This window comes from Simochromis diagramma, unplaced genomic scaffold (assembly GCF_900408965.1).
Source record: "Simochromis diagramma unplaced genomic scaffold, fSimDia1.1 OVJJ01000107.1, whole genome shotgun sequence".
NCBI classification, from domain to species: Eukaryota; Metazoa; Chordata; class Actinopteri; order Cichliformes; family Cichlidae; genus Simochromis; species Simochromis diagramma.
In genome coordinates, this window is record NW_024387209.1 from 8,270,944 (window position 1) to 8,286,802 (window position 15,859).

General features: G+C 41.8%; 1 protein-coding gene across 2 annotated transcripts in view; it reads left to right on the forward strand.

Annotated features, from left to right (window-relative positions):
- Window positions 1-15,660, forward strand: part of LOC120746057 (methyl-CpG-binding domain protein 5-like) — a 49,286-nt gene extending 33,626 nt beyond the window's left edge. For both annotated transcript variants that reach the window (XM_040051262.1, XM_040051264.1), the window contains exons 6-10: window positions 7,163-7,383; window positions 7,475-8,599; window positions 9,084-9,157; window positions 10,169-10,244; window positions 10,333-15,660. In XM_040051262.1, coding sequence (XP_039907196.1) covers window positions 7,163-7,383; window positions 7,475-8,599; window positions 9,084-9,157; window positions 10,169-10,244; window positions 10,333-10,395 — 1,559 coding nt within the window. In that variant the 3' untranslated portion in view covers window positions 10,396-15,660. The remainder of the gene's footprint in view (window positions 1-7,162; window positions 7,384-7,474; window positions 8,600-9,083; window positions 9,158-10,168; window positions 10,245-10,332) is intronic.
- The last annotated feature ends 199 nt before the right edge of the window (window positions 15,661-15,859 follow it).

Here is a 15,859-nt window from a genome sequence, read left to right on the forward strand (position 1 = left end):
TTCTTATCACCAGGTGCCCTGTTGGTCTGATTTTTTTTTTTTTCCCCTTCCCAAAGTCAACTCATTGAAATTCAGGCGGTCTTCTGTAGGCCATGAGATAGGGATGGGAGGAGAAGCATATGTTTAAATGAGATTAATTATAGCCTGAGGTTTGGTTTCAAGTCTTCAGAGTCAAAAGTACTGTTTAATTCTTCTTTTAAGTACTTAAAATAAGAATTTTAAAAAAGAATGACAAGTCATCCAATCTGACCCCCTCAGAATCTGATGGATTTTTTGTTCAGTTATTTTTTTTTAGTATATTTAATGTAAATTTTTACTTTCACATTAGGAAAGGATGCGTACTAGGAAGGATATACTATACTAGGTTGAAATGTGGCTCATTTTAATTATTCTTTCCTGCATACAGGATATTCACATGGAAACACTGAGGCTTTGTTAAACTACAGCAAAATTAATTTTCCACTTAGTTTCAGCATGATTATTTCTATATCCTGCCCTGAGAATTAGATTCATACGGGAGGAATCACAGATACAAGATGAGCCTGATATTTAAATGTAGGGCAAAAAGAAGACCTTTCACATGCTACAACTTGCTTTGACTAGACAAGTATCCTACATGGGGTGATATGAGCCTTGGAGTTTGGCTAAAATTCACTTTTTTAAGTTTCTCCATTCAGTTATCATGAAACTGATCCTGTATTCAAGGGTGTCAACTGCTTGTGTCTGTTTCTTTGCCTTGTAGACATTGAACTGGAACTATTTTGGCTGTTTGAACTATGATATGGGGATATTTTAAGCAAGAGTTCTTCAGATCTTCTATTTATGAGAAGCGGCCAATTAAGACAAAGTTCAGGGCTTTACACACTGGCCACGTGAAATCTGTGCAAATAATTTGTGTGTTCAGAATATATTTTGGAGTTGCCTATTGTTAATAAAGCCCTTCATACGGACCACAGAACGTAATTGTGTCACAACAAACAAAAGAGTTCAGATTTCTTTAAAAAGGGGGGGGGGGGGGTAAAAGGGGAGTTATTCCTTCCCACTGTTGCCAAATGCTTGCTCATAGGGGGTTGTCTAATTGTTAGGGTTCTCTCTAGTATTGTAGAGTCTGTACCTTATAGTAATAATTGCCATATCACAGCTGTTGTTGTGATATGTTGTGGCTCCATTTTCTTAAGCACTCCATTGAAGCAGTCTTTTAATGCAGACACTAAACACCTTTCTGTTGAAATATTTCAGTTTCACAGTACTGAGGAACATTTTAGCTATGTGGATAAACAGAATGACTCCACCAAGGATCAGTGTAACAATAGAGATTATTTTGAGCTGTGACTCATGTAAAGCTACTCTAACAGAGTCCAAAAATAAAAATGTGCAGCGAAAAATGAGCGTTAAGGTGATGTTTTGGTGAAAAATTGTAGGAAAATCTCCCAGTTCATGCAAGCTTTGCTCCGACTGTCAGAAGATGAAACCAATCCTGCAAGCTGTTTGGAAACAGAGGACTATATTCCACATTATAATTGAACCAGCATGTAGGCAGGTCTGACTCAACACCATATGGAGTCCAACGCTGCAGAAGAGGAGAAGCAGCCTGTTGCCTCCACCTGTTGCTTGTTACGTCTGTTTTCTATTAGTTGAGATTATGTTGCCACGTTTTACTGTTTTTCTACTAATTTCCACTGAATAAGTTCATTTGGTTTCCTGGATGGTCTGCTGTTGTTAACCTGCTCAGGGTGCAGAAGATAGCCTCAAGTGCCCTTTGTACCATCTGCTTTATAATGCCTCACGATGCATCTACAGCTGTGTTTCCCACACTAGATCAGAACTAAAAATATTCTGTGATGCTTGTGAACCTTTAATCAAAATCTTGGTCATCACATGAGCCCCTCAAGTTGCCCCATGTTGCAGAGCGAGTGCTTCCAGTTTGCAAGGCCAGTCATTATTGGGCTTTAACACACCAGCCAATCAGGGTTGTAGCTGATAGTTTTCTTTTTTGTGTGTGTAAAAAGCACAGGGAGTTTAGCTGGATTTTAGCTGAATGTATATCAGTACATTTGACAGGGAATTTCTTGTTCTGCTCAGTAGATGCCTGCTGTATAATTACTGCAAGAGAAGTTCAGCATTAATGTTTTTAGTGATCGTTAAAGGTTTTCTGAATGCTTCATTTTGTTTTTTAATGTCAGAGAAGAGGGTTAAACAATATGAAATTAAGCGTTATGCAACTCATATTAGACTATTATAAACATTTTTTGAATGATAGTTGAGCGTACTTACAGGGCTATGAAAATTTCCCAATTTCTTAGTTATTGCATTTTTTTTACACTTAGTCCTTAGCCCTGCAACAGACTGGCGACTTGTCCATGTTGTCCCCTGCCTCTTGCATTGTGGTAGTTAAATATAGGCTCCTGGTTTTCCGTGACCCTGAATTGAAGGAGTGACAGGAGATGGTTGTGCCACAACTGGCAGTTGTCTTTGCAGAATTGTTTTAATTTAGCCACTTTGGGTGGTTTTGAAACATGAACAGCCTCTTTAAGTCCAGGCTTTGACTAGGCCACTCCAGAACCATTTGTGGGTTGTTGTTGTTGTTGGTTTTTTTGCCATTTAGAGGTGGACTAGCTGGTGTGGTTTGGATCATTGTTCTGCTGCACAGCCCAAGTTCGCTTTAGCTTCAGGACAATAACTGATGGTCAGACATTATTATAGGACTGGGCAATATATCGACTTTTTAAATATATCGATATATTTTTAAATGAGATGTGACAATATTGTTTATCGTTCTACGCAACGTTACTCTGCCTCACCTCTCTCCTTCACTAACACAACTCCCCTCCCCCATCGCTTCACCTGCAGGCAACAACAAGATGGACACGGCAGCTATCAAAGAGGAGGTGGTCAGTAAAAAGAAAACATTTGGAGATTATTATTTTAGTGCTGGTATCGTTAATCTCGTTAAAATGACGTTAACGCCGTAACTGCATTAACACAGCTAATCTCCGTTAACGAGTTACAGCGGATCGCCCCGTGCGTGGGGCTGCATGGCATCAATGCGTTAGTGCGGTTAGCTTGTTAACGCGTTGACGCCATGCAGCCCCACGCACGGGTCCCACGATCCGTCCTCGGGACTTCCAGGTTATGCCACCATGTTTGACTGTTGGTGTGATATTCTTTTTATGAAATACTGTGGTAGTTTTATGTCAGATGCAAACCTTCCAAAAATGTCAGCTTTTGTCTTGTCAGTCCACAGAATATTTTCCCCAACATCTTGGGGATCATCCAGATGTTTTTTGGCAAATGTGAGATGAGCCTTTATGATCTTTTTTGGTGAACTCTCCCATGGATGCCATTTTTGCCCAGTCTCTTTCTTGTTGACTTGACTCATGAACTCTGACCCTAACTGTGGCAAGTGAGGCCTGCAGTTCTTTGGATGTTGTTATGGGTTTTTTGTGACCTCCTTGGCTATGTCCATATGTATATGGGTATTTTTTTTTTAAAATAGAGATTTCTCAGAGTGTGTTTTGAAAAATATCTCAAAAGCTGTGAAAAGTGTGCCAAATCATCAGGTAGTGATATAACAGTAACCGTGAAGAAATGATGGCTGATTAAAAGCCACAGCGCACAGCCTTTTATCATAAAGGGACATAAAAAACGCACACCTTTGTCCACATGTAAATGCAGAAACGCAGTTTTCTGAAATCTTCACCCTGTCAGGAGTTTTGCAAAAGCTCCATTGTCAGTATGCATGAAACAGGCTATGTTTACAAAAAATACCCGTGCACATGTGGCTGTAGCAAAGGAGGTCACAAAAGAACTGAAAAGAACATATAAAGAACTGCAGGCCTATGGGCAGAGTTCATGATTCACCCCTGGATGAGTCTTCGATGCACTCTTGGAGTACTTTCGGTAGGTTGGCCACTCCTGGGAAGGCTCTCCACTCTTCCAGGTTTTCTCCATTTTGTGGGTAACGGCTCTCACCGTAATTCACTGGATGTCAATTACTTTGTTTCTCGGCTACTTCTTTACATTGTGTTGGCTAGGAAAACTGAACTCGGAAAAAAACGAGTTAATAAGGTTAATTCATGATAGAACAAGAGGGTCAATTACCTTTTCCCTTAGGGCCACGTAGGTTTGGGTAGCACTGAGTAGCATTTCTCCCTTAATAAATGAAATCATCATATAAAATTTGCTTTTCTGTATTTTTGTCTAATACTAAAAATAGTTTGATTATCTTAAATTTGCACAGTAAGAAATGAATAAGGATTGGGGCATTTTTACATTTTTTACAGCACTGTAGATGAAGTTATGTTTTGACCACATGCTGAACAAATATACTTTTAGCTTTCAGCTAAAGTCTCATTTATGTATTTTGGCCTTGGAGTTCTCCTGTTGGCAGCGTTACCATTTGGACATTTAGGGGAAATATTCAGTAAATGTTGGTGGGTGGGAGCAGGCTAAATAGTGTTTTTGTCACTGAATGGTGGATGTTACTGTCTGAAGAGCCCTGAAACGCTTTGAAAGTGGCCTAGTCATTGGCGTCTTAGCTTTAGCCTCTGACCATCTGTTTCTATACAGCGTGCAAGCTTTGAACACCCCCCCCCCCCCCCCCCCCTTCTCCTGCCATCAACAAATACTCCAAAGTTCATTGTAAACCCCTCCCGGTCCCCCCCCCCCCCCTTCAACCCAGCTGACCACCGCCCCCATCCCCCAGCAGGCTAAAATCACACCACCCGACCCTCGTAACCCCCCCACCCATCCACCACAACTCCCCTACCACCAGCACCACCTCCAAACAAGCTTCCTGGCAGCGGACAGCACCACCAATCATCACTCGGTTGCCAAGGCAACCTCCCCCAGCAACAGCCGTCACTATATTATAGCAGTAGCGGAGAGGACGTGGGGAGGAAGAGGGGGGATGGCCGAGTCGTGGCTCTCAGCATTAAAGAGAGAGTGAGAGAGAGGGAAAGAAAGAAAAGAGGAGGAAAAAAATGGAGAACACACAGCTGCCCTTCAGCTACGTCGCATCGCACCAGCTGCTCCAGTCGCTGCTCTCTCTCACACACACACACACACACACACACACACACACACACGTCAGGCTGCTGAGATCCTGTATGCGCTCCGGCTTTGTCTGCATAACATTGCTGCTGGGCTTTCTCTTCATTCATTGATACATCTGTGGCCTCCGTGTATTTTCTTCATGTTCTGTCCTTGGATGCTTCGCTAACAAGTCTGGCTGTACCGTGCATCTGGCAGCGGGTCCATCTGTTAGCTTTGGGAGCAACAGATTGCTAATGTGGAACTTTGTTTCTTTGATTGTAGAAGCCACGGTCGGGGGACACTTTCTAAGCAACTCATTTTCTAGGTTTAAAATCCACCGAACTGAGAGGTTTATTACACAGATGAACACAAGGGCACAAGAGATTTAAAAAAAACATGCTACAGCTGCTGAGATTTTTAATTATATTTATGATTTTTATTTATACGGCACTGTTATTAACAGAGTTACAGAGTGCGTCACTGAATGAAGTTAAAGTATTATGGTGACGTTCCAGAAATACAACTGAAGACAAGGCAGAATAACAAAATATTAGACAGGATTTAAAACACACTACTTTAAGCCTTTTGATAAAATTACATAATATGATGCCATTTAAATGAGAAGTTTGTATTCTGGTTTGATTGGGCAGACTGGTCCACTAATTGGGAGCACTAATGGCAAATTATCTTTGTTTGCTAGCTGAGTTGCTTTCACCAATTTTAGCCCTAGATATACCTTTTATTTAATATTCTCTGTTTCCTGTTTGTGATCTCACCACTCAGTGAGTAGTTGGCGAGTGTTTGCAGGCAAGTTGACATCTTACCTGAAAACTAGGATTAGCAGGTGAACCTAAATTGCCCAAGGGTGTGAATGTTTGTTCCCTGTGTTGGCCAGGATAGTTTCCAGCTCCCTGCTGTATAAAAGCTGTATAAGCGTTTAAGAAAATGGATGGATGGGTTCTAAAGTAGGAATGTACTCATCTAGTCCAATCCCGACTCAGAGCTGGATTCAGTATAAGGTGGTTTGGTTTCCTAGAGTGCTCAGGTGTAGCAGAGGGTCCGCTTTTCTGTGTGGTCAGGTGAGACGGTATTGCTGAAAAACTCTGACAGCTGTGATGTTGTCACTTGTCCGGTGCTCATTGGAAAAGCTTTTGTTGCACTATTACGGTAACGAAATGTGTTGACACTGACGTCAGTAGGATTTCACTTATCAGCTCCCCTCTGCAAGTGAGTTTGTGTGCATGTGTGAGGAGGTGGGCACACAGTGAGAGCAAGTAAAGGTGAGAGCAGCATGCAGTCACCTGATGATTTTCAAGCAGCATGTTGCGCTATCTGCAAATTAGAGACAGTCAACACTGCACTACAGTGCACCTTAGCACGTGCTCTTTTATTTGAGTTTAAAGAATTATAAGAGGAATGAGTGCCAGTCTGCGGCTGTCTGCTTATTAAATTCAGGTTTTAGATCAGCACTTACAAAAAAAGGTATCAGGTATAAGAAATGAAAAGTTCTTGCAGCGTTTGAATGCAAAATTATTATTAATTTATTAATAATTTGTTATTGATTATTGCACTGTAGAGGCTGGTGAGGAACAACATTTCGTTTCAGCTGTGGATTTCTGTAAATACCATGTGAAATGACAATAAACCCTACAAACTTATATTAAGTTAACTTAACTGAAAAATGAGAAAAAAAAATAGGAAAGCAATCTCCTTATGTCCACAAGAAATAGATGGCCATTTGACGATAGTGTTATCTTATTGGTTAAAACAGGTACTGATTTGCAGTTACAGAAAAATGTTAAAAATTTGGTGATTCCCACCTCTACGAAATTCAGTGAAGGCTCCAAACACTGGACCCTTTGGTAGTCTGGCTGGGGGCCACAGGTCCTTTGTTTGACATCCTTGATGTAGGCCATCCATTCTTGTTGATGAATGCAGTGAATATTGTGGATTGTTTTAAAAAAAAAATGTAACTAGAATTACACTTCAGCATGCTTTATCATATGTTTTACCAAAAATATAAAATATTGCTTAGTTCCTTAGTCGTGAAGTATCAGTGCTGTCTGTATTAAAATACACACCATGTCTGATGGTTCGAGCTCACCGGCCTCTCCCTGTTGTTTTGCAGGAAACCCCTCGTCACTTGGATGTGGAATGGGCGCTCTACAGCCACATGTCAACGCCGGTGGAGGTCAGATGTACCCGCAGCAGGTCCATCAGGGCATGCAGCAAGCAGTGGTATCTCATCCTGCCTACCAGGGGCAGCAGCACTTCTCCGACAACCCGCCCTACGCTGACAGCAACAACACCAACTCCGGCTCCATGGCCTGCCTCTACCAGAACTACCAGGTGGAGCAATGAGTCATGTTTTGATCTGTGTAGTATTTCAGATGTTTTAGATGACATTTCTAATCACAATGGCCCCTCTCTGTATCCACAGCAGGGGATGCTGCCACACCCACAATTTGGGGAGGAGCAGCAGCCCCAAGGTGAGGGACTTCCAGCGGGTACGCCTAGCTCTGACAGAGCCCCCGGCGGAGGGCCAGAATCGGTGGACGCCATCTACAGAGCTGTTGTGGACGCAGCCAGCAAAGGCGTGCATGTAACCATCACCACGACAGTGAGCGGGACAACGCAGGCGAGTCCGGTGCCCGCCCTCAGTGCCATGAGTGCCTTCACTGCCTCCATAAGGGAACCCGTCAACCTCCCCCAGGCAGTCAGCGCAGTCCTGCATGGGCACCAGGAAGGGGAGACCATACCCCAGCAAGCCAGAGTGCGGCAGGTGAGGCCTGGGCGGGGTCAGAAGAACATGGATCCAGGGAAGAGCACTCCGGATGGCCCTGAAGCCAATGATTACTTCCGTTCTCCTGGACGCGGGACTCCCAGGGGGCAGTGGGACGGGGAGACTCATCATGGGGGAGGCTTCGACAGTCAGAACAACAACAACGCCTGGGGTGGTGAGGAGTTCCTGGAGTGCTCGACCCAAGTAAGGAGTAGTCCCTGCATGGAGAGACCTGCCAGTCTGGCCCCTGCGCCACCCTGCCCCACCGATGGGTCCAACGACCACGGCCTGGTGATGGCCCACGATAAGGCCTACCTCGATGATAGCTTCCGGTTCAACAACTGCGGTCGGGCACCAGCTAACTACAAGGAACGTCTGGAGCAGACGGTGGAACGTTGCGCCCATCTCAACGGCACCACGCCCCACTTCAACACCCGGGGCTACGGAGAAGTCCTGGGCCCTCCACGGCAGGATGACGACCAGTCACCCAGCTCCTCCACGAGCCTGGAGGGCCCTCTGGCTACAGCCAAAGACTACAGCCACTACAACGGCCACTTCAATGGAATGGCGCCCAGCCCTTCGGACACGAAGAGCCTGAGCAGTGAGGAGGACCTCCGGCAGCCAGACTCGCCCTCGTCGGAGCTGCTCCACTACCGGTCCAGGACCTTCAACATGGGAGAGCTGGTCTGGGGCCAGCTGAAGGGCTTCCCGCCGTGGCCTGCAAAGCTGGCCGGGGATGAGCAAGTGCACAGCGCTGCCATGCAGCTGCGGGAGCAGGCCAAGGTGAGGGGCCGGGGTAGTCTGTCACCACCTGTCACCATTTTGCCGGCCAGCGCCTCAGCCTGAGGAGGCTATGAGCAGCAATCCCAGTATTAAAAGTTTCAGCGAGTCTTGGATTACAATGAATTATCTTCCAGTTAAAGGGAGTTGCTTGCCAATAAGTCGAGAATAACTCGTATTTGACTGTAACTTTCAAATATTGCAGCTTTGAAAAGTCAGAAGGAAATAGAGCTTTTTAAATTTCTGTCCAGCGGCCATCGAGGCAGATGGACTCCAAATTACTCCAAAAACACATCCACGGCTTTACCTGCCAAATCAGAAGTGCAGAACAGAGCATGTCCGACAAACGGTGACTGCCAAATTATCCGCTAGACGCGCCGAAGTGATAAACCGGAGTTCAAATTGAGCATCAGTTCCTGGTGCTTGGTGGGAAATTTTCAGTCTGGTGCTGAATGTGCTCAAATTGATTCCACTTTTCTTTGTGCAGGTAGAGCCAGAGAAGCTGAAAACACTAACTCATGACTTGGAGGCATTCGACCGCGCCGCCAAAAGAGGCCTAAAGTAAGTAACCTCACCCAGCACACTGGTGCTTCATTAATAATATAAACCCACCTTTGCTGTAGTTTGAGCTGAGCGAGGCCTTTTCGTGCTTCCTCTGATGATCTTTATCCAAAGTGGCATTGACACCTAGTGGTTAAAGATGGTGTCCTGCAGTAAAGGAGAGGCAAACATTTGTTTAAGTGAAACAATAAAACTTTAAACGCTTTGGGGCAAAAATAGACCATTAACCCTGAAGTGACTGAACTAAAATGACAGAGGTAGAGTCGGAATACTTTATTCAGTGGCTCTGTTTCCACAAACTACACATGTACAGCTTCTTTTTTCCAGGGTAGATATTAAAAACTGTTCTAGTCTTTTATTTCAATAATCCAAAATTAAAGCTTTAAAGGTCTGTTTAAGTGACCTATGTGTTACAGCACACTCGTATCATTTTAACACCCAAATATGGACACATTGGAGGTTCTGTAATCCTCCGAACAACAAATAATGATGGAAGTCATCACAGTGTATACTATAAACTTGTGTCAAAATATTAGAAGAGTGTAAAATTACAAAAAGATCAAATAGTATATAAAATCATATACTTCCCTGTAACTTCTAAATTATCTTTCCTGCACTGCTTATTCTTTTGGCTGCTCCCGTCAGGGAATCATCTGCCTCTATCTCACCCTAACGCTAGCTTCCTCCTCTGATGCCACCCCTCTGAATGTCCTCCTTCACTACATCCATGAACCGCTTGGCACCATCTCCAAACCATATATCATAGCAGGTCTCACTCCTGTATTACAACAGTGGGACATTTTCAGTTAAAGAGCTATGAGAAGTTCATTAGAAGCATAAATAAACATGTTGGTCACATGGAGTTGAACCAGCTGCTTCTCCGGTCAGTTTCCTCATCCTGTAGATGGATTCAAGTGTAATAATTATTTTTTAAGCTATCTTTTTGTTGTAGTTTATAATTGTAAAGTTTTCTTCTGCCTAAAAGTAAATAATATAAATATTGTCTGACAGACCGGGGAAACTGAATAATCACTTGGAAGCTGCTATCCACGAGGCCATGAGCGAGCTAGACAAGATGTCGGGCACAGTGAGTATTTGCGCTTTTCCTCTCTTCTCATGCACTGCTGTTTCCCCCGCATTCACCACCACACCGTTTCCTGTGTGTGTGCCATCAGATCCCGTCGAGGGATCGTCAGGTGAAGCTCCCCAAGCCGAAGAGGAGGAAGATATCCAGATAACATTGAATGTGTTGGCCCAAGAACGTCCTCAGAGCCTTTCGGAGACTTTGTCCGTTCAGCCTTGATGCGATCTGAGCTCTCTAACAGGTGCTACACGTGGACTTTCAGTGGTACATCGTTGTTCCATGATATCAACTTGACTTAATGACTGACCACAGAAGGTGCTGGAAATTCCAATCACCACTACAGTTTATAGGCTGTAGGAAAAAACATGAATACAGAAAAACATTAAAAACGGTTGCAATTTGTCTACAGCTCACTGAATTAACTATTTTTTTCTAGTATAAGATAGTAAAATAAACAAAAAAAGCTACAAGCATTACCTTACATATTTAAGAAAAATAGACAGTCCAAATATTTCTGATACATTTTCAATATGTATATAGATAATCCTGAAATTTCATGCTATTAAGAATTGTATGTAAATATTGTACAATGTCATGTACAACCGTACCTAATGCACATTTTATCTTTTATTGTACAAAACAAAGCAGAAGTGTACCAATGTCTTGGTTTCTATTCAGAAATGCGGTCGCATATGGCCGCATGCATAGGATAAATAAGAATACAGCCTAAAGCTTTTATATGATGAACTGTAAGATGTGCTGTTTTCTTTTTTCTTTCTTTTTCTTTTCTTTGTTGTTTTATTTTTGTAAGGGAACAGCGATGAAACTGACATGAGCTCACCATAACAGTAGTCACTCCAGCTAAGTGTTCATTTGTAATGGGGAGAAAAACAGTTCAAAAAACACAGAATGAACTTTACCAGCAGAAAGTGTTCAGTGTCCCACCTCACCCACACCCTGTATCCCTACCCTCCCACACACCCACACCCTGTATCCCTGTCCACCCACAGCCTGTATCCCTCCCACCGAGACCCCAGCCGGCTCCACCAGTCGCCACGTTGACAGGAAAGTCGTGTTACTTGGTCTGGTTCTGGGTTTTTCAGGTGTTGTAATTTATGAACAAAAACTTTTTTTGAGTGTTTTCAGAAGGAAAAATCCACTCACAGACACTTAATTTTCCAAAACTTCCACAATGATTGTTTTTAGAAGAGGTTCATTCATTTGAAGTAAAAATGATGGGGAAAAAAAGTCCTAAACATGTGTTGTCCAGCTTCTGAAAGGGCAAGACTTTTTTTTATGTTGTTGTAAATTAAATGCTATTAATTAATGTTGGACTTCAGAAGTTGAGCTCTTTCTGCCAGCGTGCTTACATACACTGTAGTTAACTCCGCTGACGTTACATCTGCTGGCTGTGCAGAGTTTTTAACTGGAACAAGTGTACATTGCAAAAAAAGTTTTAGCCCATTTTAGGCTACTGAAATGATGGATTGATGGATATTGGTGGTCTTGGTGCATCTCTGAAAAACATCCCTGATTTACTGATTTCAGTGGTTTGGGGCTGAGGTTTTTTGTGGTTTCTGAGTTGCGGCACAGAATAACGGAATGAGGAACCAGTTTTGAGGCTGCGTAGCGTCGGGTAGCAAGTGAGTTGGGGTTATTTCAGTGGCAGGAGATTAATTTTGAACAGAATTTCAAGGGGTGCATGAGTGAAGTGTCTGGATTTCTTAGGTAGCCCATCCCAAATTTAATATCATGAGCAGTTCCAACATTGGGGTTGGCCATTTTTGGTTGCCTTTGGACCGTTGGTCTTTGGTTAGCATTTATAGATTTGGCACCAGATAATATGACCCTGAGCTATCTTGTCCTGTCTTAGATGCCTTTAGCTTACCTTTAAACAGCTTTGAGAACCCCACATAGGGTTGCATTACACAGTGACACAGTAGCTTGGGGTAGTATCAGTGAACACAATTTCCAGTAGCAGCCCAGCCCATAATCTCTGATGTCAGTGGTTCCAGCTTTGTGACTGGCAATTTTGCAGTGCTGTTGGGAGTGGCAGTCTTTATTTTGTAAAAATCTATGGAATAGGCGTCAGATTTGGCGTCAGCTTGATGGATGTAGCGCAGCCACTTCTGCCTTGTTGTGTCTTGAGGACCAGCCCGCATTTTGACAGTTTTAAAACAAATGTAATACAGTATTAGGTTGTACAAGTTTAAGTAACTTCTTACAGTAGCTTCTCCCATCAGTGGGTCCAACTTTGAGACCGGCATTTTGTTTTAGTGTTTGTTTTCTGTTGGGGGGGTGGCATGCTAATGCCTTGCTAATGCCAATGTTTTTGGGATCTATACAAGTTGTTTTTTGAGGGGCATGCATCTGTAATACACTGTAAAACAAGAGGTAGTAGATACTGGGGGTTGAACAAGGGTTGGGGAAAGTTCTCTGGAACTACAATCATAATGGAAAGAATCTGTGTGCTGTCTGTTTGAAATCACTGTGCATTTCATGTAGTCCCAGACATCTGCCGCTCCAGGTTTGGGACCAGTATTTTGTGTTGCAAGTGCATAGAGCTGGTCTAGATTGGGCACTAGCACCTACTAATTGGGAAATATGTATCAGTGGTCTAATTAAGACTTTTTCTTCTATGTCCTCTTTTATGAGGTTTTGGTTGACATTATTTTAAATCTGCAGATGGCATAGCTGGATGCTCCGTTGGCATAGGGTTAACTTCATGTCATTCGAGTGCTTACATGTAAAATGGCTTTTTTCAGGAGAAATCTTTTGCTCCCTGATTACTGAAACCATAAAAGTCCATCGCTACATGCATATAAACACACTGTGAGATGTTTAGAGACTCATCCTGGTCCATTTTCAGTATGATGAGTAAAATAAGCCCTGCTCTTAGATTTGAAAGCTTTAACTCTCATTGTTGGAAGTCAAAAAACCATAAACCACTACATCTGAAAATGCAGACAATTTCAGTTTGCTTTGTGTTGTAATCACAAACTTTGGTCAGTTATTAACATGGGTGGATTTTTCCTTCAGCAACAAGAATCACAGGCTGCATCGAACGATCATGTCATTGATTGTCGCGATCATATTCACATGCTTGTTTGTACAGTGACTGTTTTTATTTTTGTTCTCCACGTGTTTTTACCCACAGCTTTCAGTAGAGTAACTGACCTCCGAGGCATCTGAAGCAACACTAACTGGGCTTTCCAGAGCAGTGAAAGCGCTTTTATTTTATTTTGGTTTTCCATTTTAGAGGCCTTGTTGTTTGTTTTTCATATTGATGTAAATTATTTATGTACAGTACTCCATATTTATTTTAAGCTTTACAAATATGCTAGATGGCAATAATACTACCAAGAGTTGAGAACTCAAGCCTTATATGTGTATATGTATGTTTTCTTTCCTTTTTTAACAAGTGGATTGATCATGTATTCAGAGTCCATTACAAACAAAAAGGTCATATTCTGTCTTATTTAAGAAGTGAACGTTACAGATAACAGTCTTTTTAATTACAGTGAGGTTTTCTAGTCTTCATGTTTTTACTTGTTACAGATTGTGTCATGGTAGAGAAAAAGAGCATCTTATTTATGAATATGCACATCTGATGTTGGTAATAAATGCAGTTTGAACACTACAAGTTATCAGCGTTTGAAGCTGAGAAGAAGAATCATCATTCGATCGGTCTGACAGTATTGGAAACGGATCAAAACCACCGGCAATCTCTACGGAATAACCAAGTGCAATATTACCAATCGATGGCAAAGATCAACACTGCGAAACACTGCATCTCTCATTGTTTGGACTCTTCTGTGTTGCCTGTTTTGCTTTTCTTTCTTTCTTTTTTTCTTAATAGTCATCTTTTCTGATGCTCTAACCTGAGAGCAATGAAGTAGAAATTGATGTGTAGCTTTATTTTTACACGCCAGCCACAACCGTTAACCCAATTAGCCTCAAAGTTTGAACTAAAATACTGTTACTTGAACTTTATACGCAAGAACTCTAACAAATAAAAAGTTAAAACCAAATAATACACTACTGAAAGAACAGATTCCCCTTTGTCAGCCTCTAAAACAAGGCGTTCACCATTATTGGCCAAATATCCATACTGACACTGGTATCAGCCAAATATCTGCATGTTTGGTAGATTTACAGATATTAGAGGCCAATATTTTGCAGCAAGAACTAAAAAGACCTTTTAAACAAATTAGTTATCTTACCTGACATCAAGGGTGAAATTTTGTGCAACAAAAACTGAAAAAAAATATATATATAATTGCCCTTTGAAACATCCATTTCTGTGCTTTCCAAATGAAAACACTACTATGACTACATATCCATAACAAATGGAGCCTTTAAGTCAAATCTAATTCCTGCATTTTTAAGTCAAGTTGTACTGTATTTTCCAATGAGATGTCTCTCTACCTTATGGTGTTTTTGTGCACACTGAAAAAAACTGAGAATGTTTTTTTTTTTTTTTTTAAAAAGGTAATTTTTTTTTCTTTGTTTTTCTCTTTTGTTTACTGTTAAAAATATCAGTATCAAACATGAACACAAGGCATTGTTGTTACCTTCACAGCGGCAACAACATAAGCAATACCTGTGAAGAACGTGTTTAAAAACACGTCCCCGTTATTTTCAGCGTGCACCCTTTTGAGAGTCGAAGTTTTGTTATTTTGTCTTACTGTAAACCTTCGGAGGAGATGTCCTCCGGCCGTTTTCCAAAATGTGACGTTCGCTGTGGAGAACATGTGAGCTGTTTTGGTAAAGTTCATTCTGCCTCGTCTCCCCCTTCTCTCCACCTCTTTTTTTAAAAAAAAAAAACAAAAAAAACAAATTATGTTTTCTTTTTTGGTTTTTGTGCAATGACATGCAGGTTCCTGCACTTGTGACCGGAACCCCATGTGTTACGGATCTGTTATCGGTTTCTTGTAATTCGTGGTCAAGAGTTCAAAGCATTTTTTGTGTTTGAGGTGGTCCGTGCGGTCTATTTTACCCTCCCGTCTCCTTCCACCTGTGATTGTGTGAGGTGTGAGTGTGAGTTTTTTTTTTTCCAGTGTTTGTTTCTGCTCTTTAAATCTCCCATCCTTTCGTTGTCAGTATTTTGTTTCTTCAACTTGTAATTAAGTATATATTTTCTCACTAATATATACTTTACAAAAAATAGACCTGCGTGAAGTATGATGTGCACTTGATTGCTCTTGTTTATTTTTCTTTATTTGCATTAATGTGGGCTAGGGATAGTTTGTCAGAGTCCATTATTTTGAGATTGTTTGGACTTTTTTTAATGGTTTGATGTACGCAGCATTTTTTTTGTAAATATTGTGAAACATTACAGGTCATGCAGTGATGTAACATTTTGAAAAATGTTGCACAGATGTTTAAGATATTAAAAACATGGTCACTCTTACTTGAATTATCTGATTTGTTGTGCATTTTTATGCCTTTTTGTGGAGGCCGGGTGCTCCCCCCCCCCCCCCCCCCCAGGTTTGTTATTAAATATTTCTAAGAGGAAATTATTGAGAAAGTTTGGAGTAAAACCACGAGTCTAGTTTAAAGCTTGTTGTACACTGGCCTCTAGTGGAAAAGCAGGAAAGCACACTTATATGCAGGGT